This window comes from Eschscholzia californica, unplaced genomic scaffold (assembly GCF_041429995.1).
Source record: "Eschscholzia californica isolate CP2 unplaced genomic scaffold, dmEscCali1.0.p SCAF_4, whole genome shotgun sequence".
Taxonomy (NCBI): Eukaryota; Viridiplantae; Streptophyta; class Magnoliopsida; order Ranunculales; family Papaveraceae; genus Eschscholzia; species Eschscholzia californica.
The window spans coordinates 1858294-1880082 of record NW_028238461.1 but is presented as its reverse complement, the minus strand read 5'-3'; the positions used below and the strand labels follow the sequence as shown (position 1 = coordinate 1880082).

The 21789-nt window shown below is 36.9% G+C and overlaps 4 protein-coding genes and 1 non-coding gene across 9 annotated transcripts; 2 read left to right on the top strand and 3 right to left on the bottom strand.

Annotated features, from left to right (window-relative positions):
• Positions 1–257: 257 nt before the first annotated feature.
• LOC147541397 (large ribosomal subunit protein uL1) lies at positions 258–3051 on the bottom strand. Of its 3 annotated transcripts, none has more exons than XM_086673779.1 (5): positions 2908–3051; positions 2622–2665; positions 1554–1773; positions 607–978; positions 258–500 (listed from the first exon to the last, which is right to left on the bottom strand). In XM_086673779.1, exons 2-5 carry the CDS (start codon positions 2624–2626, stop codon positions 447–449), a joined length of 651 nt encoding a protein of 216 aa, XP_086529905.1. In that variant the 5' UTR covers positions 2627–2665; positions 2908–3051; the 3' UTR covers positions 258–446. The 3 variants fall into 3 exon arrangements, with proteins under 3 accessions (XP_086529905.1, XP_086529907.1, XP_086529906.1); XM_086673781.1 differs by having other exon boundaries at positions 2787–2920; XM_086673780.1 differs by lacking the exon at positions 2908–3051 and adding an exon at positions 2781–2900.
• A 1372-nt stretch (positions 3052–4423) lies between these two features.
• LOC147541396 (cell division protein FtsZ homolog 2-2, chloroplastic-like) lies at positions 4424–9478 on the bottom strand. Its single transcript, XM_086673777.1, has 8 exons — positions 9142–9478; positions 7869–8670; positions 6451–6750; positions 5889–5979; positions 5460–5584; positions 5273–5365; positions 4846–4902; positions 4424–4730 (listed from the first exon to the last, which is right to left on the bottom strand). Exons 2-8 carry the CDS (start codon positions 8526–8528, stop codon positions 4596–4598), a joined length of 1461 nt encoding a protein of 486 aa, XP_086529903.1. The 5' UTR covers positions 8529–8670; positions 9142–9478; the 3' UTR covers positions 4424–4595.
• Positions 9479–12396: 2918 nt separating this feature from the next.
• On the top strand, positions 12397–14292 carry LOC147541395 (CAX-interacting protein 4-like). The gene is made up of 2 exons (XM_086673776.1): positions 12397–12604; positions 13067–14292. Exon 2 carries the CDS (start codon positions 13090–13092, stop codon positions 14044–14046), a length of 957 nt encoding a protein of 318 aa, XP_086529902.1. The 5' UTR covers positions 12397–12604; positions 13067–13089; the 3' UTR covers positions 14047–14292.
• Positions 14293–16692: 2400 nt separating this feature from the next.
• On the bottom strand, positions 16693–21553 carry LOC147541393 (protein ABSCISIC ACID-INSENSITIVE 5-like). Of its 3 annotated transcripts, XM_086673775.1 has the most exons (6): positions 21211–21471; positions 20633–20689; positions 17983–19190; positions 17378–17449; positions 17249–17278; positions 16693–17047 (listed from the first exon to the last, which is right to left on the bottom strand). In XM_086673775.1, the coding sequence occupies exons 3-6, from the start codon at positions 19096–19098 to the stop codon at positions 16958–16960; spliced, it is 1308 nt and encodes a 435-aa protein (XP_086529901.1). In that variant the 5' UTR covers positions 19099–19190; positions 20633–20689; positions 21211–21471; the 3' UTR covers positions 16693–16957. The 3 variants fall into 3 exon arrangements, with proteins under 3 accessions (XP_086529901.1, XP_086529899.1, XP_086529900.1); XM_086673773.1 differs by lacking the exon at positions 20633–20689 and having other exon boundaries at positions 21211–21553; XM_086673774.1 differs by lacking the exons at positions 20633–20689; positions 21211–21471 and adding an exon at positions 19338–19462.
• Positions 17788–17861, top strand: TRNAE-UUC (transfer RNA glutamic acid (anticodon UUC)). Its single transcript has one exon. It is a non-coding gene; the product is annotated as a tRNA-Glu (tRNA).
• Positions 21554–21789: the final 236 nt, after the last annotated feature.

Genomic DNA, 21789 nt, shown 5'->3' with positions numbered 1-21789 from the left:
CTGAGAAATGTAGATGGTAAAATGCCGAGTACCATATACTTTTGTGATGATCTCATCTCTTGGATGCTTTAGATATTAATCTGTTCTATTTAAGCAACTTCACGTCTACAACATTTACAAAAATATCTTCATGGTCAATCCCGTAGTCATTTAATAAGACTGGACACAATGATAATCAAAAAGAGCAGAGACTAACAAGCAGATCATCGCATAATTCTTTATACTGAAACAAAACCATTAGAGCAAAACTAAATGTATGAATTCCAAAAATATCTTCGATTTAAACATTAAAAAAGACTAATGTTTCAAAGTTTCAGTTGCTACTCAAGGTCCAGAAGAAAACAGAAATGAAATTTGAGCTCGAAACAAAAAGGTTAACCAATTCTGAGGAGGAGACGTCTACAATTGTCTAACACCTAGATCTCTTCAACTTAATAACAAAATACCTAGAAAATGCGGACTGGCTTTCCCATGGTACTCTTCAAGTACAAGCAGCGAACCTGAATTCACAAACAACCAAACACATCAATTAATTACCGCTATCAATAAACAATGCATTTTAAGGATTTCTACTACTACTTTATCCAAGTTGGTGAAATGACTTACATTTTGCCAGTTCTTCTTCAACAATGAAACAAGGAAGTTGACACTGAGTTGAACATTTTGGAAGATTTGCTTCTCTTCCATTCCAAGGTTACCCACAGCAACACCCATGCACAAAACCTTCTTTAGTTGAAACTTAACCATAGCCTTGGTTTCGTTAACTTTGGCTTCCAGTGATTCTTGATGAGACACAAGGGTAGGGAACTTTCCTGCCTTGTTAAGACCAGGTCCGAGTAGACGAGGAATCTGCTTAATGACAGCTTCTGATGCTAGAAAAGCATGAAACCTCTTAGCGAGCTTTTTGACCAATTTCTTGTTCTTGTTAAGCTTCTTTAGCCCTTCTACATCCATGTAGTCCAAACCTATCTTCTCAGCCTGCAATTAAAACTAATAGCTTGTAATTTTTGAAAAAGTGAGGTCAAGTAACACATTACAGCAGTTCACCAATGAAACCAAAAGCAATGATACAATTAAATGGAACTTCATACCGAAAGTGGGGAACATAATTAGAATGTAAGCATCATAGCGAGCCATGAGCTGATTGATACAGACACTAGCTTTCTGAGATGTTAGATTTATGTCAGATCCTATTCTGATTCAAGAGACTTATCTCCGGGGGCTGTGAAAAAACACTCGGGGAAATACACACCTCTTCAAGGATCTAAATTTATTGCAATCATTAAGTTACTACAATCCAGTTTACCACATGAAAACCCAATCAACAAAGAAGTGATTTGCCTGTTTTTCAGTTACACATATTCTCCATCAAAGCTACAAAGTGGGAGGTGTGGTCCAGCCGCAGTTCATATTCACATGTCACAAACATACTCTGATACTCATTCATGCTTCTACAACACAATGGACTTCATAGGGCAGAGTTCATATTCACCGAACAATGTCACGAAAAGTATCTTACATAACCTAGTACACTAAATAGAAGAAAAGCTTACCTCTTCCACATGTTGAGCATCCCCAAGCATGCAAACTTTCATCTTAGGCCTAGGGATATGTGGCAACTTTACGGAACCACTGAAACGCTTATCTTTTTGAGGGTCGTAGTTCTTCAGACCAATCTGTAGTTCCACTGTCTCAGTGAACTTACGGGCTTTCTCCTTAGCATCTCCAGAGATCTGGGTGATTGCTTCTCTCAAAACTTCACTTTGAAGCTTACTGTAAAAGAGATAAGGATATTTAAACTAGATTAGAGTAATCCTTGGTTCTAAATAGTGGCATACTGTAGAATGGCAAATATAGTATTTCAATGTTTATCAAAATTCCAGTCTATCAAACACCAGTCAGAAGGTACTTTTTACGGAAATTGACTGATATCATTGAAAAAGAAAAAAGCCCAACCCAAGAAATGGGTATTCACTAATTTGTCCCCACATCTTAAGTGTCTTTTTACAAACAAATAGGTGAACCTCACAACTACCCTTAATGACTGAAATGAAATAAAAACTAGTGGTCCACTAAAGTAAACCAAACCCTGAAATTCCATGGTGATTTGTTCGAGGGATTCGACTATGGGTTTGAATTCATTCAAATATTGAAATTAATATAGAACATTAGAACCGAACCAGGGCATTCAGTCAAATTTAAAGGTTTTCTTCACTCAACATGAAAAATGTGTCATCAACAATTAATTTAAGGGTATCAATAGAGCAAATGAAACTTCAAAATTCCCATGTTGAGTTTGTTGAAGGGATTTGACTATGGGTTTCACTTCATTGGAAATTTTACATTAATTAACAACCAAAACCAGGGCATTTAGTTAAATTTAAAGGTTTTCTTCAATCAACATATAAATTTGTCATCGACGATTGGTTTAAGGGTATCAGTAGAGCAAACAAACCAAGATACACAATATCAAAAACTAGATCTACAAACTAAGCTGAACAAGCACTATGATTTTCGATTGCTGATATAACATAGTGATAATAGATAAAATCTGATCTATAACCTATAGATGTATCATGAGAAAATTTCTATATAACTGTAACAAAGAGAAGAAAGAGTACCTCATTTTGGAACCTTTTACTGAGGTCCTCTAAAAAGTTCTAACCTGAAAAGAACACAAAATGAACATTATATATCAGTTAGGGCTAATCAATCAAACAACTTGACTGAACCTTTACACTACTTATATAATCGACTTAGGGTTCTTATGAAAAAGATACACTCACGAATAGATCCATTGTCAATACAAACAGATCTAGATTAACATTTTCTCCCTACCCAAAACAATCAGAAATCGAAAAACCAGAAGAAGAAAAAGGTTCAACGAGGCAAAGTAGAGCAACTAACCTAACGAGAGAGCGGAGATGGAAAACCCTAAACTAGGGTTTCCGAGCTTTTTATTGGTAGAGAGATAAACTAGGGTAGACGACAATGTATCGTGGGCCTGGAGCTCCGGGCTGAGGCCTTCTATATCCTATAAACGATTTCTATATCCATTTTTAGTCAATTTTTCTCGACGGAGTCAAGTTTTACTCACTTTATAAAAATAGTAAATTATACACAAGGCCAGCGCTTTGGGGAAAGCTAAATAGTTTCCGGGGTGTGAAATTTTAAAGGGAAGATGTATAATTTCAGAGATTTTCCGGGGAAATAAATTTTAAGGGGAAATAAAAAAAAAACACTCCACCTCACCTCACTCTATCTCCACCTCACCTCACTCTATCTCCACCTCACCTCACTCTATCTCCACCTCACCTCACTCTCTCTCCACCTCACCTCTTTGTCTTCTCCGATTTGGTCGCCGGCCGGAAAATATTCCGGTCGGCGACCATTAAAAAAAAAAAAAAAAAAAAATTTCACTCTCTCTCTCTCTAAACTCCGGCGAAGGGGTTTCCCTTCGCCGGAGTCCCGGTCTGTTCTTCAACAGACCGATCTGGCCTGTTGAAGAACAGACCAGATCTGATATGTTCTTCAACAGACCAGATCGGGTCTGTTGAAGAACAGACCAGATCGGTCTGTTCTTCAACAAACCGGAAGTGGTCTGTTGAAGAACAGACCAGTCCGGTCTGTTCTTCAACAGATCCGGCCTGTTGAAGACCGGATCTGTTGAAGAACAGACCGGACTGGTCTGTTCTTCAACAGACCACTTCCGGTCTGTTGAAGAACAGACCGATCTGGTCTGTTCTTCAACAGGCCAGATCTGGTCTGTTGAAGAACAGACCAGTTCCGGTCTGTTCTTCAACAGACCGGAACTCCGGCGAAGGGAAACCCCTTCGCCGGAGTTTCTAGAGAGAGAGAGAGAGAGTGAAATTTTTTTTTTTTTTTTTTAATGATCGCCGGCCGGAAAATTTTCCGGCCGGCGACCTAATCGGAGAAGATAGAGGTGAGGTGGAGAGAGAGAAGTGAGGTGGAGAGAGAGAGAGAGGTGAGGTGGAGAAGCTATTTTGCTTTTCCCTAAATAAAATTGTCAAACAAATTTGACCAATTTTTGACCAAGTCTTCACACCCCGGAAACTTTTTAGCTTTCCCCAAAGCGCTGGCCTATACACAACAAGCTAAATAGAATATTCTTCCTATCTCAAAAAAACAAGCTTACATTATACAAATAGTAAATTATACTGCACAAAGTTTTTTCAAAGTAGGTAGCGTTTGCGTTTGCATTTTCTCTATGTCAGATCCAAAAAGTCTGATTTAGTTGGTTTTATGTTCATTTGATTCAAAAGATTCAACTTCAGAGTGGGACAACCCGAAATAAAAAAAAATACACTAGTATGTAGGTATTTTAGAAGTCATATGTTGGTTTGGAGATGATCTTGCTTGTTCTTGCACTAATTATAGCTCTCTCCCTCTCTCTCAAGCAACATTTGTATCAAGAGGAGTAGCTGCATTAATAAAGCCTAAATATAACTTTTTATTGGAAATTTGGTACATATTTCCACAAGACTATGTTGTACTATTTCCTAGTAGTTTTTTACTAGGAAAAAAGAACACTAAAAGAAGTAAAGAATGTTTTTTACGAGGTAATTAATTATACGTCAAGCTCTTGGATATCTTGAGCGGCCTTTCTTCTTTAAAAACTCGGGAATTTCCACAACCCCACCTTCGGTAAAAGAAGAGGAAGAACGTCTGTTGAATCTGAGATCTGCACCTCCCTGAGCTTGCTGACTTCCCTGCATTCCATCCAAATGATCAGGCTTTTCAAGTACAAGACATCTTGATAGAGTCTAATGACTAAAGAGGGGGCAAGTTAAGATTGCTCTCTAATGCGTTTCGTAAAAGCTTTACCTTCGCTTCGCTTTCCACTTGACGTTTGAATCCGGTGGCAATGAGTGTTATGCTGATCTGAAAGCAGAGAAATAGGACTTGGTGCTTTATTTTCTATATCACCCATCATAAATTAACACGTCTCAAACTGAACTCAGATGAACTTCTACTCTTATGAAGAACATAAAGAATCCATTACTAGGATTTCTATGACAGAAGATAAGCCAGAGAAGATCATTAACCATCACTCAATTAGCATTGCGTTCATCTTTTTGGCTTGCTTTTTAAAACTAAGAGCTTTGGACAACTAAACAGTAGTTATATCAAATGATTCAATCAAAATGAGAGCTCTAACGACTCTAACCAAGCTTACCAAGTGAAACGAGAGAAGGTAAAACCAACGTCAATGTGCAAGGATCGACAATTTTGAGTACCAGAGAGAACTTACTTGACCACTAAGTGACGGATCTACCACTGCCCCGAATATTAAGTTTGCACTTGGGTCGACAAGGTCGTATATCACCTCAGCTGCAGCATTTACCTTCAAAAATTTCAATGTAAGTAGACATATGAAGAGAAAGAGGTTTAATCCAGCGATAAATCTTAGATCATGTGATTTAATAATATGCGTCTACCTCAAACAAAGTTAAATCACTCCCACCAGTGATGTTCCATACTATTCCTGTCGCCCTTTCAATACCAATATCTAGTAAAGGTGATTGGATGGCATTTAACGCGGCATCTCTTGCCCTAGTTTTGCCTGAAAACATTCGAAAGAAAAAAAAAATCAACAAATCGGCATAACTATACAAGCAAGTCAACCCATTTTCAAATGAAACAACTATCATAGGTTGAGTCCTTATTGTATGGATGCAGTTAAAGATTAATACAGTAAGGTTAAAACGAGGACCCCCAAGAAAATCAAGAACTTGGTATTAAGTATTAACTATTATTTACCAACCAGAGAACTCTGACAAGAATCAGATTTTAAATTTTCTCACAACAACAATCCAATCAATTAAGGCGATATTGTCCTTCGAAATATCTTAAATTAGTGATGATACCTGTTGCAGTTCCTATTCCCATGAGAGAGGAACCTGCATCTGCCATGATAGCACGTACATCAGCAAAGTCAACATTAACCAGACCTGGAACCTGCAATCAGAATAACTTATCATCAATCAAGAAACCGAAAGAATATCTTGGCAGAGCCTAATACCTACAGTTTGAGAATAAAGAATAGAAACCAAGAGTTACAAATCTAGTATTCCGACATTATCTTGACTAGCCAAAAGAAAACCAAGATGCAATATGCGAGTTGATTCACCATAAAGCAAAAGCTTCATATAACATAAGCAAATTATCAAGTCTATCTACTTGTAAAAGCATAATATAGACTTAAAATTAGTTTTATGGCTATTCATTGTCGTCCCTCGAAAAAAGCAAAAGAAGAAAATAAGGATGTTGAATTCCAATTACCCAATTTCACCATTGATGTGTTCATCAAGATGTCAAAGCTAAAATGGTCAAAGAAATCTGCGTAGAAGTTGATTAGACCTTCTACTGTTTTTAAGTTAATTACTATGTAAATATAGCACTCCAACATTGAAATATGGCCTTCCATACCGTTATAATATCAGAGATACCACGAACACCTTGTCGGAGTATATCATCGGCCAAATTAAATGCTTCAGTTACAGGGGTAGACTGAGAAACAGCGGTCAACAACTTATCATTAGGAATTACAATAAGTGTGTCCACGTTTTCTCTCAAAGCAGCTACTCCTTCCTGTGCTTGAATTGCTCGCCTTCGTCCCTCAAAAGAGAAAGGGGTTGTTACAATACCAACTGTTAAGATACCCATTGACTTCGCAACACCTGCAATTACTGGAGCCCCTCCGGTGCCAGTTCCTCCACCCATTCCAGCCTGCACGTAAGGCATAGATCAGGAAACGAAACAAATAGCAAACAATGCAATTATGATATGCAATTTATGAGAAGAAAAAAGGAACATTAAAATTAAGTGGGTTGTCTCCCATGAATTCTACCTGTGATTTTATTTTCTTTTTCTTTTCTTACTGGTGGGCAATTTTTTATTTTTTTGACAAGAACAACAAAGAACGGCATGTAATCTATTAATAGCTAGCACTCCAAAATTGAGGGTACTAGAAGGCTGGCCATGGATACAGAAGTCATGATTGTGCGAAGAAAGTTTGGCTTGCCCAGTTATTCGTGAAAGACTGCAATACAACTTCTACTTAAGCAAGGAAGTGGAGATTCTATGATAGGATCTACTATTAATAGATTACATGCCGTTGACCACTTGTATAGAACCATGCTATAATTTCGTTTGAATCATTCGGCTCGATTTGAGTTATTGGTCTACAAATATAAATTTGAACAGATTTCAGAAAAAAGCTTTCAAAGCAGTTGACCACTTGTATAGAACCATGCTATACACCAATCTAATCAGTAACCAAACGTTTCCTATTTTCAGCGATAGCAACTTACATGACAAAGACGAGAATTTTGTACTGATATAAAAGATTGTTACAAAGAGATTGTACATTCAACTATTTCAAGGATAGTTAGAACATACCAAAAATAGCCTGAGAACTCCCAATTAAGGTAAAGTCCCTAAAGAATGGTGAACCCTGTCGGGATAGGCCCACAATGGTTGTGGGAGGAGGTGGTGGTCACATTATAAGCATGTGGACTTTCATGTGGAAGGGGAAGATAATAATCTTCCAGGTCCCAACGTGTAAAGGGAAAGATAATTGAAGTTTGTCCCATATTGGTAGTGGGTGGTGGTCACCTTATAAGTTTGAGAGAAAGTCGCTCACCTTGAGCTGGCTTATCGGGTAAGAGAGGCCCAAGACCACTTGGACAAGGAAGTCCCAAGACCACACCCACAAACCCATTTTTTCATATTTTTTAACCTCCAAACTAATGTCTCCAGTATATCAAAAGGGTTAGGTTCACAATATGATATAGCATAACTATTAATTGAATCAAATTCGATGTGCAAATGCGAGTTTTACTTACTGTCACGAAAACCATATCGGCACCAAAAACTGCCTCTTCTATCACTTCTTTGCTTTCTTTGGCAGAATGTCTACCGATATCAGGATTGCCGCCAGCACCAAGACCCCTAGTTAGCTCCTGACCTATCTGAACCCTGTTCTCTGGAAACACGGGTGATATCCTCATAGCTTGAACATCTGTATTAACAATCCAAAACTCCACACCCTTCATGGAACTTGCAATCATTCTATTAACAGCATTTGAGCCACCACCTCCTACACCAATAACTTTAATCTTGGCCTCCCCGTAATTCGGTTGAGCAGATGAATCCCTTGAACTATCTGTGACACTACTACCTGAATTATCCATTCTCGGACTACTAACATTTTCATTCTTGTCACTTCTAAGCATTGAAACTTCAGGATGCAGATTCAAGAAAGGATCCCTATTTTGATATGGGCTAATATTGTTGGACTTCATCGAGCATTTAAAATGAGACAAACTAGATGTAAACCTTTGACCTGAATATAATATTCCATCATTCTTTCCGTCAAATGTCTTCAAGAATCTAATACTACTATCAAGATGAATCCCCCTAACAACTTTTCTTCCCTGGACAGCTGAAACTCCAACTGGATATCGAGTATCATAAGGCGTAAAACAAGGTAAACGGGTAGTCATGTTAAATGAACAAAAACCAAATTTCGGGTCTCAATAAACTAAACGTTGTCGAGAAATACAAAAGTCTGAGCGCTCAAATGCTTGTGATTTCATCACCCAAATCATGCTTGTGATTTCATCACCCAAATTGTTCTCTGCACACCTGTTCATGGTAAACAGAATTATACATCACAATCCACCCAAATTAAAACAAAGGCGAGTGGACGCCTCGACCTAGTCAATTCTCAATTGATAATCATAGCAAAAAAAGCAAGAAAATCATACAGAAAACTAAGTTGTAATTGATAATCATAACAAACACAAAAACTCAAACTGAAAACCATGTGATAGTTTGATAGTACTCCAATCATTCACAAAAAGTACTTGGAATCTAGAACACCAGATGTGCATTTTATCCAGAAACGTTGCCCATGAAAAGAGAGAAACCCATAAAGTAAAATCAAGAGAAATCCAACTAGACACACAAACACCCAGAAAATTAAAAAAAAAAAAAATCAGAATGAACTTGATCTTGACAATAAATGTAATCATTAAATTGCACTTGAAGAAAAGAAAATAACAAATGAGTGGTATTTAATAAGAAAAAGAAGAAAAGGGTATGGAGAAGAAGGACCTGTAAGAATTGTAGAAGCCCAGGAAACAGTATCAGGTGAATCGCCACTGAATGGGAGTTTGGTTTCGTGGTTGTGATTAAATTAAAACAAGCTTCTTCATAGCTCCTTCTTGGTCTGTCTTTTTGGGATTTGGATTGTTGTTATGAGAGAGAGAGAGAGAGAGAGGGGATGAAGTGAAAAAAATATTTTGAGGTGTGGTGTGTGGGTGGTTTAACAAAAGACAATGTGGGCATAAAAAACATACAGGGGAAGAGAAGACACAGTCTTTTGTTACTTTCTGCATATTAACAAGCCCTACCTGAAACCATATGATGCATGTGACTTGAGACTTCCCGACTAACCTACAAAAACAGATTTAGAACTGTAAACATCAAAGACTTCTAGGCTCTCTAGCATACAACATATGAAGAGAAAAAAGTATAGAGATGGAGAAGAGTAATGAATCGTAAATATTTATGCAGTCGGTTTGGTAACAAGTGTTTTAACTATTTGAGTCAAAATAAATAAAAGGATTTTTGAGTTTAAGGTCCAAAAATAGGGGGGTAATTAGTCATATATCCACTCCTAAATCAATAAATAAAATAAAACCAAAATAAACCGAAAATGTAAAATAAGTCCAAAAATTCACTATTTGGTGGGCCCCATGCATCAATCCTTTAATTTTCTCTCAATTTTGCCCTTTCATAAATATTTTTTAACCATTGGTAAACCAAAGGTTTATAATGGTTGAGTTACTACAATTATTCTTTCCATAAATTTTATGAAAGAATATTTATGGTGGATATTTAATGTTAATCTTTATTTCCAAAACTTATATTTTTCTAAAGTAACCTACCAAATCAATGTATATTTACCTAAAACTAGTTTCTCTCCCCCCAAACACGAGTTTTTCTTTCTGTAACTATATGTTCTTTGAATTCAAGAAAATATATTATTTCCAAAACTGATATTTGTCTAAATTAACCTACCAATTCAATGAATATTTACCTAAAACGAGATGCTCTCTCCCAAAAACGATTTTCTATCTCTGTAACTCTATGTTCTTTGAACTTCAAGAAAGTATGAATTTGTGATTTGTTTTTTATATCTATCTCGATCCAATTAAACATCTACAAATTCTTTTGTGAGGTTAAAAAGCAAACTATTTTGCTAGCATCTTACTGATTCTACTAGCATATTTTACATTCTACAAGCATATTTTACATTCTACTAGCATCTGATGAATGCATCGGACAAAGTAGTTTAAAAAGCAAATACTATTTAGCTAGCATCTTATTGATTCTAATATTAATTTTTACATTCTATTAGCATCGGTTGAATAAATTTGAATACAGTAGTTTAAAAAGCAAGAATATTTTGCTAGCATCTTATAAATTTGTTACAATAGGTAAACAAATACTTTTTAGTAATTTTATGAAAGAATATTTATGGTGGATATTTAATGTTAATCTTTATTTCCAAAACTTATATTTTTCTAAAATAACCTACCAAATCAATGGATATTTACCTAAATCTAGTTCTCTCTCTCCCAAACACGAGTTTCTCTTTCTGTAACTATATGTTCTTTGAATTTAAGAAAATATATTATTTCCAAAACTGATATTTGTCTAAATTAACCTACCAATTGAATCAATATTTACCTAAAACGAGATGCTCTCTCCCAAAAACGATTTTCTCTCTTTGTAACTCTATGTTCTTTGAACTTCAAGAAAGTATGAATTTGTGATTTGCTTTTTATCTCTACCTCGATCCAATTAAACATCTACAAATTCTTTTGTGAGGTTAAAAAGCAAACTATTTTGCTAGCATCTTACTGATTCTACTAGCATATTTTACATTCTACTAACATTTGATGAATGAATTTGATAAAGTAGTTTAAAAAGCAAATACTATTTAGCTAGCATCTTATTAATTCTAATAGCAACTTTTACATTATATTAGCATCGGTTGAATAAATTTGAATACAGTAGTTTAAAAAGCAAGAATATTATGCTAGCATCTTATGAATTTGTTACAATAGGTTAACAAATACTTTTTAGTAATTAAAATATATTATGTGAAATTGTTTTTGTTACATTTTCAGTATTTTACTAGCATTTTCTTGATTCTGTTACCATCTGATATGAATTTGTTACAATAGGTTGATTCTAATAAAATTTTATGCTGGTAGAATCTTATCGAGTCTAACCGCATTTTTAACATTTTATTGTAACGTTTGTTTTTTCTTACTCTTCACTACTGTAGATGATGAATGAAACCATCAATCGATTCTCTCTCTCTCCCACTCGATGCTTTCACCTTTTTCACTCGGTTTAATTTGGGCGTCGATGATGAATGAAATCAAAACCTAGTTCATATATTAGAAAGTGACGATGCTCTCTCTCTCTCTTCGGTTTGCTTTTGTCCAATTCTAATAGAAATATAAAAGAAAGTATTCTGCTAAACGGTAAAGGCAACTATTTTTCCGGAAGGAAAGTTTATTTTTGAGGAAATCATTTAATGAATCTCTAAATATTATGGTATATATTATTTTAGGTTATTTTTTTTAACTTAGGATAGGTTAGGCAGTAAAAGAGAATGAGAGGATAGACATGTAATTTACTTTGAGTGGATTTATTTTCTATTTCAGATTATCTTTGGTCTCTAGACTCATTGATCATGCGATTTTGGACTTAAAACACATCCCCCGTAAATAAAAACACAAACAAAATTTTATAATATTCAGGTTAACTCTTTAGAAAGACTAGACTACCTATCTGTTTAACTAGTTCTTTAATTTTCTCTTTCAATTTTAAATTTTATAAATTTCTTTTAATTAAATGTTAACATTTCAATAAGACTTAGTATATGTTTGGAAATAATTTTTCATCTATCTTTTTAACAAGAATACAAGATACACTTTCAATACATTTTTCTCATAAACACTCCAGAAAAATGACGATGACGAAAATGACGGAGGTAGTGACGGGTGAAAGTGGGGTGGGCACAATAGTGGTCGATGAAGGTAGTGGTGTGTGACGAAAATGGAGCGTCCGATGGATGAAGGTGGTTGTAGTGATGGAGGTGATTTTAATGGCGAACAAAGAAAAAGATGCCCTTGCGTTGAAATTGAAATTTCACTGAGGGCATTTTTGTCCTTGCGTCACATGTGAAATTCGCACACTTGAAACTTACATGGGAATTGACGTCTTTTGTGTCCACGTGTCAGTGTAAATTAAAAGTTTTACAAAACGGTGTGTGGTCCTAATATTGATATAACAGAGGGGGCAATGTCAAAATATCTCAAGTTTAAATTAGGCAATATATAAAAAAAACCAAGGAGAGAGAGAGAGAAACGAAGAAGAGAGAAGGGGAAAGAGGGGATTTTTGGATTGGTTGGTTGCAGTAATATCGAATCTTGAGTTCTCTAGATCCTCAACTTCCTTTCTTTTAGATAAGCTCCCTCTCTCACTGGTTCATCAGGTATGCAATTTCTTTCCTTTACTTTGATCCGAATTTCAGCAGAACCCAGTTCTTATTAAACCTAATTCACTTTCTAGGGTTTACCCACTTTCTTTATCGATAAAAAAAATGCCCTTTTCTACAATTATCTTGAACTACATATATTTTGCCTGATTTCTAGGGTTCATTGATTGTCTCGTGGAGTTGTTGATTGTTAAAAACCTCATAATTTTTCTTATTGTTTTATATATAATTCATGTTGATTACTTTGGACTGGTTTGAGGGTTCATTAATTTTATTTTTTCCCTTTACTTTTGTGATTTTTTTAGGGTTTTTATTTATTGTCTTCACACACCTTCAGGTTTCGTTGTTATGTCACGTTATTCGTGAAAATAGGGTGTCTTTTAGTTTCTAGGTGAACAGTTTCTACTGATAGGAATAAAAGCCCTAATTTCTGACCCTAAAATTCACTGTGTTTTACAGATTCAGATTTTAAAAATCTCATAATGCCGGCAACAGCGGGTAGGGTTCGCATGCCTGCGAACAATAGGGTTCATAGTAGCGCAGCGCTTCAGACTCATGGTATATGGCAAAGTGCAATTGGATACGATCCTTACGCACCAAACAAAGATGAAACAAAACAATCATCCCAGCCTAAATCGTCCAACTCTGAGCCCGATCCCGAGAATGCTTACGCTAGTTTTCAAGGTCTTCTTGCCCTAGCCCGTATCACTGGCTCAAATGCTGATGAATGTCGTGGTGCTTGCAAGAAATGTGGTCGTGTTGGTCATCTTACTTTTCAGTGCCGGAACTTTCTTAGTCTGAAAGAAGAAAACAAAGAGAAAGACGCAGCGGCTCTTCAGGCTTCCATTGCTTCTGGGTTGGATAAGCTCACGGGAAATGGTGGGAGTAAGGCTGGATTGGAAAGCTCTGAGGAGAGTTCTGAAGAGAGCGAGAGTTCAGATTCTGATGTTGACTCAGAGATGGAGAGGTTAATCGCTGCTCGAAATGGGAAAAAGGGTGTTAGCAAAATGAGGTCTTCGGCTCATAAGAGAAAAGACAGTTTGGACGAGGATGGGTCTGACTCTGAATCCAAATCCAAAGAAAAGAGGAAGAGAGGTAGGTCAAAGAAAAGAAGAAGTGGGAGGAGAAGCAACAGTGCTTCAGATGATGATGATGAAAGTGGTAGGAAGAGGAGGGAGAAGAAGAAGAGACACGAGTCTTCAGATGAGGATGATGAGGATAGACGAAACCGTCGTAGGAAGAGTAGGAAGGAGAAAAGGAGGAGAAGCCACCGTGATTCCAGCGATGATTCTGATGTGTCTGAAGAATCTACTAAGCGCCATAAGCGTAGAAGTAAGAGGGCTTCATCACCATTTGTCTCTGATGCTAGCGAGTCCAATGATGGTTCACGGGTGGCCCGGCGAAAAAGACACTCTGGGAAGAACAGTAGGAAACATTGACAACGTTGTGAAGAATAAGCATTGTATCCTAAGTACTGCCAGAAAGTACTCCCATGAAAGTGTAAAGTTTATGTTTCAGAGGTGATATGGGTTTCAATTATGGCTTCTGTAATAACTATGCTGGTTCGATTGGATTCTTATTTGCTTCGCTTTTGTTCTTTTTGGGTACTTTGTTTGCTCTAACTACGATGTATGAGAATCTATTACCTGCTGCTTGATAAATATAAAATGTACTCTCTTTTCTAATCTGTTTCTGAATACATAGTAGGTGCTTGTGATATGTGAATGTTGACAGTGGTATGAGAGTCACAGGCCACAAATATGCCAGACAAGTCCTATTTTCAGGATTCGGTGGTTGCTTATTCACTTTGAAGCAACTGCTGAGTTTAGACATGCAAAGGAGGAACTTGGAGAAGCTGAAATTTAGCATTGAAGTTCGAATATGAAGTCGACTTTGTCTTGTTCTAGAGATACAAAACTTCCATTTTTTGCATTAGATCTTTCTACATAATAATCTTTAAAGTTTATCGGGTTGTTCTTCCTTTTCCAGATTTTTGTGGTTTTCACATTGTCGGTAAGAGTTCTTTGATGATCTAGTTCCTCTGAGACGGAGGGCTCAACTAATCCAAAACATTACTTACCGGGAATTTCTTATCTTTGAAGAAAACATCGCCTACGATAGAAAAGGGCAGATGGCTAAGAGTATCTCAAAGGGACATCAGTCCTCTCCAACTAGGAGGTAGACTTGGAAGTTCAAGGGAAAATCATTGTAGGTGTGGTTCCTGACCCTTTTAATGCTGGTTTTGGTATGAGTTGTAATATGGACTATACCACGGTTGGAACAAGTGGTATGAATGATCCTTAACGTGACAGTAATGCGCAAAAATACTGTGGAAACGGAACGCGTCAGATATAGTTTTTATGTTAGTTCACAGGATATATCTGTTCTCACTCCATATCATCACTTGCTTTTACTAAAAGCATTGAGAAAATGTTATGGGGAGAACGAGGATGTAGTTATGTTAAGTTGCGAATGTTGAGGAAGAACGGGGATCTAGACACTACAAGTCTACAATGACTTTTTTGGGCATGTTCTAAGAGGATGCCATCCCCTACAGATAAGGGTGTTTTGTGCTCAGGTACGTGCTGGAATGTGGAGGAAGAACATGTAGCTATGTTAAGTTGCGAATGATGTCCCGTGCTAAGTCCAATTTTTTTTACTTTAAACGCGTTTACTCCAAGCAGGGAAACTTCTCTATGTTCTACTATTTATTATTGGTGTTTATGTGACAGTCCGTACTTTTTTACTTTGAACATGTTTACTTCGAGCAGGAAGACTTTTGAAGATCCACAAGAAAGACACTTTTGAAGCTAAGCACCGTAACCTTTCTTCTTCGATCGTCAATTTATTGAAAAAGTTTGCCGAGCTTAATGTTGAGTCTATGTGTGAACTACAAAGATTCAACAACACCAGATTCAATCTCTAGTTTGGACGAGCGTAAATCGAAGGCTAGGGAGAGACAAGCAGTTTTAATGGTTAGGCCGTCTCTATATTTTATTTTAGCTTACAAGGATATAGGGAAAAATGCTTATCAATGTCAATGAATTAGGGGTATGATCTGATGGATTTTTCGTTTGACAGTATAACTTGATCAGCACCTTCTTCCCCATGTCCCAAAATTTTGTCTAGAAAATGACTTCATGAAAAGAACCTATAGGTTTGGAAGTGCATGTTCTACTTCAGATCACTTGCTTATCACCTAAGCTATTTGGTTCAACATGCAGGAAAAGATGAAAGCTGCACAATTCAAGTTCATGGAAAACATCGAGTCTGAAGAAAATAATGTTTCAGCATCGAACCCCCACTTAGGTCTAATAGCGTGTCGGCGGAAGTGGCAAAACAGCCACTTGAGACTAATAGCGAGTTGGCGGAAGTGGCACCAGTTGTTTGTTCTCTTTGCCGTGACCCAAATTTTTGAGTCCCCTTTCTTGGTTCTTTTCGGATAAGGGAATATAAGTTTGTGTGTCTCTATTATTTATTACAACCCACGCCATGATCAAATTGACTGAATCTGTTATTCTTTCCATGAAACAAGAAATCGGGATTAGTAAGTTTGTGGAGGGAGGGCCGGGCAAGGCGAAAGATCAATTTCCTGTCACATTATCTGTTTACAGCATTTGATTTCAGTGTTCAGTAAATGAGTTCAGCTATGATGCGAGGCCAATTTAGACAATATACTATCCCTAAATTAATTTTTTATATTGAGCTTCATAATCACCCCAAAGATTTCTTGAATGAAATATACGAGCTCTTCGTAGGCTCAGCCGAACCACGCAAATAATGGTCTTATAACTTTCTTTAGATAATGATAGTGGAATTGATGGTTGCTTATGAACAATCGTATTGCATATGAACAAACAAATTGCATATGCAAGGAACAGGGCGCTAGAGAAACACAGTACTTGATGCTCCACAACAGAGAGGGAGAAAAAACAACGGAAAAACCAAGAATAAGGTTTGGGGCCTAATACCCCTAAGTAGTTGGGTGTGTGTCCAGTTATCCCTTAAAACAATCATTCGAAATCCAACTCAAATCAGTACAGACACAGACTTGGATGTCTTATGACTTGAACAAAAACAAACACTATTCGAACACAAATATATTAAAGGAGTGAAGGAACAATAATTACATGATACCACATGGCAACGAGAACTTCTGTTATTACTTCTCTTGTAAACTCTGATATCTAACATACTCAGAGAAGTATAAATACGATAAAAGAGCAAATGAAATAAACCTACTTAAACTAGAGGATTCATATATGTATAGATATAGAAGAGCATATGCTAAAAAGATGAGAGTTCTGAAATCTCAAATAGCCAAGGGTGTGCACCAGTTGCAGACATTTTTCAAGAGCTGGAAGTCCTTCGCAGCATCCTCAGCTTATCTATGGTTTTATCTGCTTTCGATGGCGCCTTCTGTTTCATTTCCTCTTCCATCTGCAAAAATACACAAGCTTATTTCTGAATTAACGAAGTCATTTTCTAGAATATTTGTTTTGTCCCGCTAGTGAATTTCCCTGAATTTCTCATGTGGGTTGATTTTGGGTACTATTCGTGGCACAAGTGTCAGAAACGAATACCACCTGCGACTTTTAACTATATGAATCTACATACAATGGTCTAGGTTATAGTAAGTACCTCTTGCCGCCTTTTCTTCATAGCTTCAGCCTGTTTGGGATAATAACATTTTATTAGAGGACCAAGAAGATATGAAAAACACACTACTAGAGAAGTAAAAGCTGCACAAATTGCTTTATACATACTCACCAGCGATCGCTTGAGGCGAGCATTCTCTTCTTTCAGTTGATTTAGCTCTGCCTCTAGCTCCACAGTATACGCCTATTTACAATAACAAAGGATCACAAAGTTAATTAACATGTAACAAGTACAGTATACACCTATTAACAACAACAGAGGATCACAAGGTTAATTTCCGAATCAATACATTAAAATCTTCTTACGAAATTCACATAGAACGAGAAAGCCTATAGCAATCGAGATTCCATTTTGCGAATCAACCCAGGCAGATTAGGGCAAAAAAATTGCATTCTCAGCAGTGTGCTTTCTACAGGTATGGAGGTGTAATGAATTATGCATTTTCTAGGTCTCACATTTCACATGCCTACCAGGAGTGAGTTGTTTGTCTAAGTACTGTAAGAGGAGCAAATCTTTATCAATCCATTGTAGTCCAGCCCGGTTAGGATACCTGGCTTTCACCCAGGCGACCCGGGTTCAAATCCCGGCAATGGAATCAATTCGTTTTACTTATTTTTTTGTTCTTTTGAATTTTTCAGACAAATGGGGATGGGAAAGAAACAGTCCATTCTATGATACTATGGATCATGTAAACCAAGTGTAAGAAAGAATGTTACCTGTTTTCTAGCACGAGACCTAGCTGCAGATTCTCTGTTCTTGATCATTCTTCTCTGCCTCCTCTCCACTACCTTCTCTACTGGACCATCAATTATCCTTTTTCTTCCTCTCATTCCTCCCATTTCTATCCCATACTGGTTTCCTGTATTATCCACTTGATTCCCACCACCCATTCCGTCTGATGATCCTGGACTCGGCGGTGATCCCATCTGTGCCGATGCCACATACCCACCACCATTCCCTACTCTCCCACCAAAAGATACCCCACCACCACCACCTGGAGGATATCCTCCATTTCTTTTCCCTGCATAATTGGGCGGTTCTCCCACTACCGCACCCGCATGCGGGTACCCTTGATACGCCGGTACACCATTTCCGGCACTCTGGTGATGGTCAGGAAATCCAAGACTCATAACAGGTGCTATTCCATAAGCTGAATTTACTCCGGCATTATTGCCTGGGTATACCCCATACTGGGGTGGTCCAGGGGATGGTGTTGCTATAGCCGCATGTGGAAGGGCTGATGGCTGTGACTGGTTTTGAGAACTAGACCCAATTGCTTCTCTAACTACCCCAGCTCTTACTAAGAAATCCTCTAGTGTCATCTCTCCAAAAGTTGGCTGGCGATCTGTAGTTACCGGATTTCCGACATTGTTACCTCTCTGTTGTTGGTCTCTGTGAATTTCAGACCAAACTTCTTCAACTGTTTTCCGGCAGAGAGGAGCAGGAAGAGTAATAGATCCTTGGCGGGGTAAACTTGGGTGAGATTTCAGATGATGGGTTTTGATTGTCGGTTCATTTTGATTTGAAGGTAGTAAAGTTGATGATGGTTCATTATTATTATTACCATTTGAAGATTGAACAACTTGATTTTCTTCAGCAGTCCAAATATTAGAAAGGAATTCATCCATGTTCATTGACCCAAAATTCTTCCCATTTTCACAAAGGGTATGTTGAAATTCATCTAGGGTTAAGGAATAGATGGAAGATTGTCTTCCTAGTGAAGATAATGTATGAATTGTTTTTGGGTTTTCATCTTGATGTTGTAATGATCCTGACGGGGCTGAATCAACTTCTCCATGGGTAAGGTTCTCTGATTCCCGGTGAGAAACCATAGCTTCAAGAAATTTCAGGCTCTGGGGAAGATGGGTATGACTAGAGAGAGAGAGAGAAGAGGGATGGTGATTAGTTGAGTGATTCACAGGCTCTGCAAAATGAAACAGAGAAATAGAGAAAGATTGTCAGGACTCCACTAAAGAAAAAGTTTTGGGTGCGGAGTAAACAAAGAAATGGTAAATATTGAGCAGAGAAAGTAGGGATTCTCATTTATTAAAAAGTTTAAAGTGATAATTACATGCAATTCAAGAAACACAAGGCAGACATGCAGAAGGAGAGACAAAGTTCAGATTGACGAAAGCCCTAATTTTTTAAGAATGAAGTTTGTGGGGTCAAATTCAACATTCATGAAATGACATTTCCTTTATAACTCCAGATGACAATTGCATTACTTGAGCAAATTTGAGAAAAAAAAATCACACACCAAACAAGGGGCCAAGGGGGTCCCTCCTGTGATGGATCTTTTTTATAAGAAGCAAAAAAACTAAGGTAGTGATGATTTGTTTTACTATTATAGATCTTAATATCCTTCTCGTAATCTAATTAACTCAATGAGTTGACTCCAGACTAATTTAAGATGTTTAATTGTTTGATTTGGTTATATCTGTATGACAAAATTAGGATGTTTATGTTTGATTAATGATGTTCGACTCCTTTCAGTAACGTATTTGGATTGAGTGGTTTTGAATGAGCTGATCCAAATTTAGAAGATCCCAAAGATCCCGACAATCAAAAAAGGTCAATTACTACCTAGATGGGGTGGCAATAAGTATTTTTCTTTTACCCTACACGCGTCCATAATTCTCGATGTAGTCTATAAATGGGTCCTATTATGGTGCTTGTTAGGGATCGAGGGATCAACAAGTCTAACCACTCCCCTGCTACCAACATATCTCAATGATTTTGCAACAAAAAAAACATATCTCAATGATTCTATGGCTGTGTAGTCTGAAACGTTACATGACCACGATATATCATATTAACATAGTATGCAACATACGCAGAAAGTTACATGTATGACCTAAAGATACTTTTTTATCTCTACATCATACAAAATTGTTTGTCCGTGTACACCCAAATCACAAAGATCCAACTGTCTGTAGGCCATATAACATATTTTTTTGGATTGTGAACATAATCGATTACATATATTAGAAGGGTAGGACCTTCTATATAGGGTATAATAATCCTTTTTTTTTATTGAACTGGGTATAATAATCCCTTGCTATAGCAATTCACGACACAACCCTTTGTGAACCACTAAGGCACCACCACCACGACGGGTAATGAAAAGGTTTTTTTTGAGAAATCGACTACGATGTACGTTAGTCGTTACAAGACATTGATGCGTTACAAGACATTGATGCATCATGAAGATGCACGATAACCGCCTAGTTTAATTTTAATTCAATAACCTAAAACCGACAACATGAAAGAGACCTAAAACCCGACAACATAAAAGAAACCTAAACCCTAACAAAATTATTACATTATTTACTATATTTCTTGTCTAAATTACATGGAGCAAATGACCAACTGCTTCCACTGAGATCTGATCCCACGACCTGACTTAAGGGAGATGTCCAACCACTACAACAAAAGACGGAGATGTCCAAACACTACAACAAAAGACGGTAGACAACGAAAAGTTTTCTTATGGATAGGGATGTGGTATCAATAATAATAGGGAGCGTTATTTAAGAATAAAAAAAATAGACCTAATAAAAAAGCCCCGATAGCTTTGACAGGTCGCTTTTGTACGAAAAGGAGTGATATCAAAAATAATATCATAGTCTTTATTACCAGAAATAGAATAAGTTGTGGGCACAGAAAACAGTAATACTTTCCTCTTTCGTCTAATTTCAAATATCCCAATGGCAATTTCGTAATTGTTCGAACTAAAAATTCAAAATCACCTCAGCTGAAAAATAAGCCAGAAACTATAACTAGTACTGCTGCTTCTATATCACATATATGGAAGAAGAAAAGAAACTTTTACTGGTCAAAATTTTTTCTACTCTCTCTCTAACTAAACAGTCTAAACTCAAAGTGTGTGAATTTGAATAAATGAATCATTATGAAATGCTAATTACAATTATAAAGAAATATACCTGTTAATTTGATCTTCTTTGTTAGGGTCTCATTTTGATCTTTCCACTCATTCGTGAGACACGGCTTTCTCTCAATGTAGAAAACCTAATTTCTTCACTTCTACAACGATTCAAACTCGAATGCGTTTTATTAATCTCCTTGTTAGTGATTAAGACAATGATGATGATGATGATTTAGCTATTGTTGAAGAACTATTTCAAGAAAGAAACCTAAATTCTATAGAGAGAGAGAGAGAGAGAGAGAGCTCACTTTGCTTGACCAACTACCGAAAAATTAATCTCATCCTTTTATACAAGAGAGAGAGAGATTCCATAGTTTTCAGTCTCTTTTTCTCTTACAGTCATTATCACCCATCTTGGTTTACGTGGTGGTCCCTACTTTAGGGTCAAATTATATTAGATTGGATAAAAGATTTGAAGTCCGCAACCTAAAGAAAACAGACTCGAGCACCTGTGTCGACACGTTTACGACGCGTGTCTTCGCGAGACTACTCCTGTGAACTTCCTGCCGTCAATACGTGTCCTTTTCTAATCGTTGGATCCAAGCTATCACTTCCCTTGCCCGTGCGGTTTCCTAAT

Coding starts and splice junctions, on each gene's coding strand:
- LOC147541396 (XM_086673777.1), bottom strand. CDS start 8,528: ATGACTACCCGTTTACCTTGTTTTACGCCTTATGATACTCGATATCCA. Junction 4,903..5,272: donor ATCCGTCACTTAGTGGTCAA/GTAAGTTCTCTC, acceptor CTCTGCTTTCAG/ATCAGCATAACACTCATTGC. Junction 4,731..4,845: donor AAGTGGAAAGCGAAGCGAAG/GTAAAGCTTTTA, acceptor GATGGAATGCAG/GGAAGTCAGCAAGCTCAGGG.
- LOC147541397 (XM_086673779.1), bottom strand. Junction 979..1,553: donor ATGCTCAACATGTGGAAGAG/GTAAGCTTTTCT, acceptor TTTTAATTGCAG/GCTGAGAAGATAGGTTTGGA. Junction 501..606: donor TGAAGAAGAACTGGCAAAAT/GTAAGTCATTTC, acceptor TTGTGAATTCAG/GTTCGCTGCTTGTACTTGAA.
- LOC147541393 (XM_086673773.1), bottom strand. CDS start 19,098: ATGGTTTCTCACCGGGAATCAGAGAACCTTACCCATGGAGAAGTTGAT. Junction 17,279..17,377: donor CTCGCCTCAAGCGATCGCTG/GTGAGTATGTAT, acceptor TATCCCAAACAG/GCTGAAGCTATGAAGAAAAG. Junction 17,048..17,248: donor TGAAGAAAAGGCGGCAAGAG/GTACTTACTATA, acceptor GTATTTTTGCAG/ATGGAAGAGGAAATGAAACA.
- LOC147541395 (XM_086673776.1), top strand. CDS start 13,090: ATGCCGGCAACAGCGGGTAGGGTTCGCATGCCTGCGAACAATAGGGTT.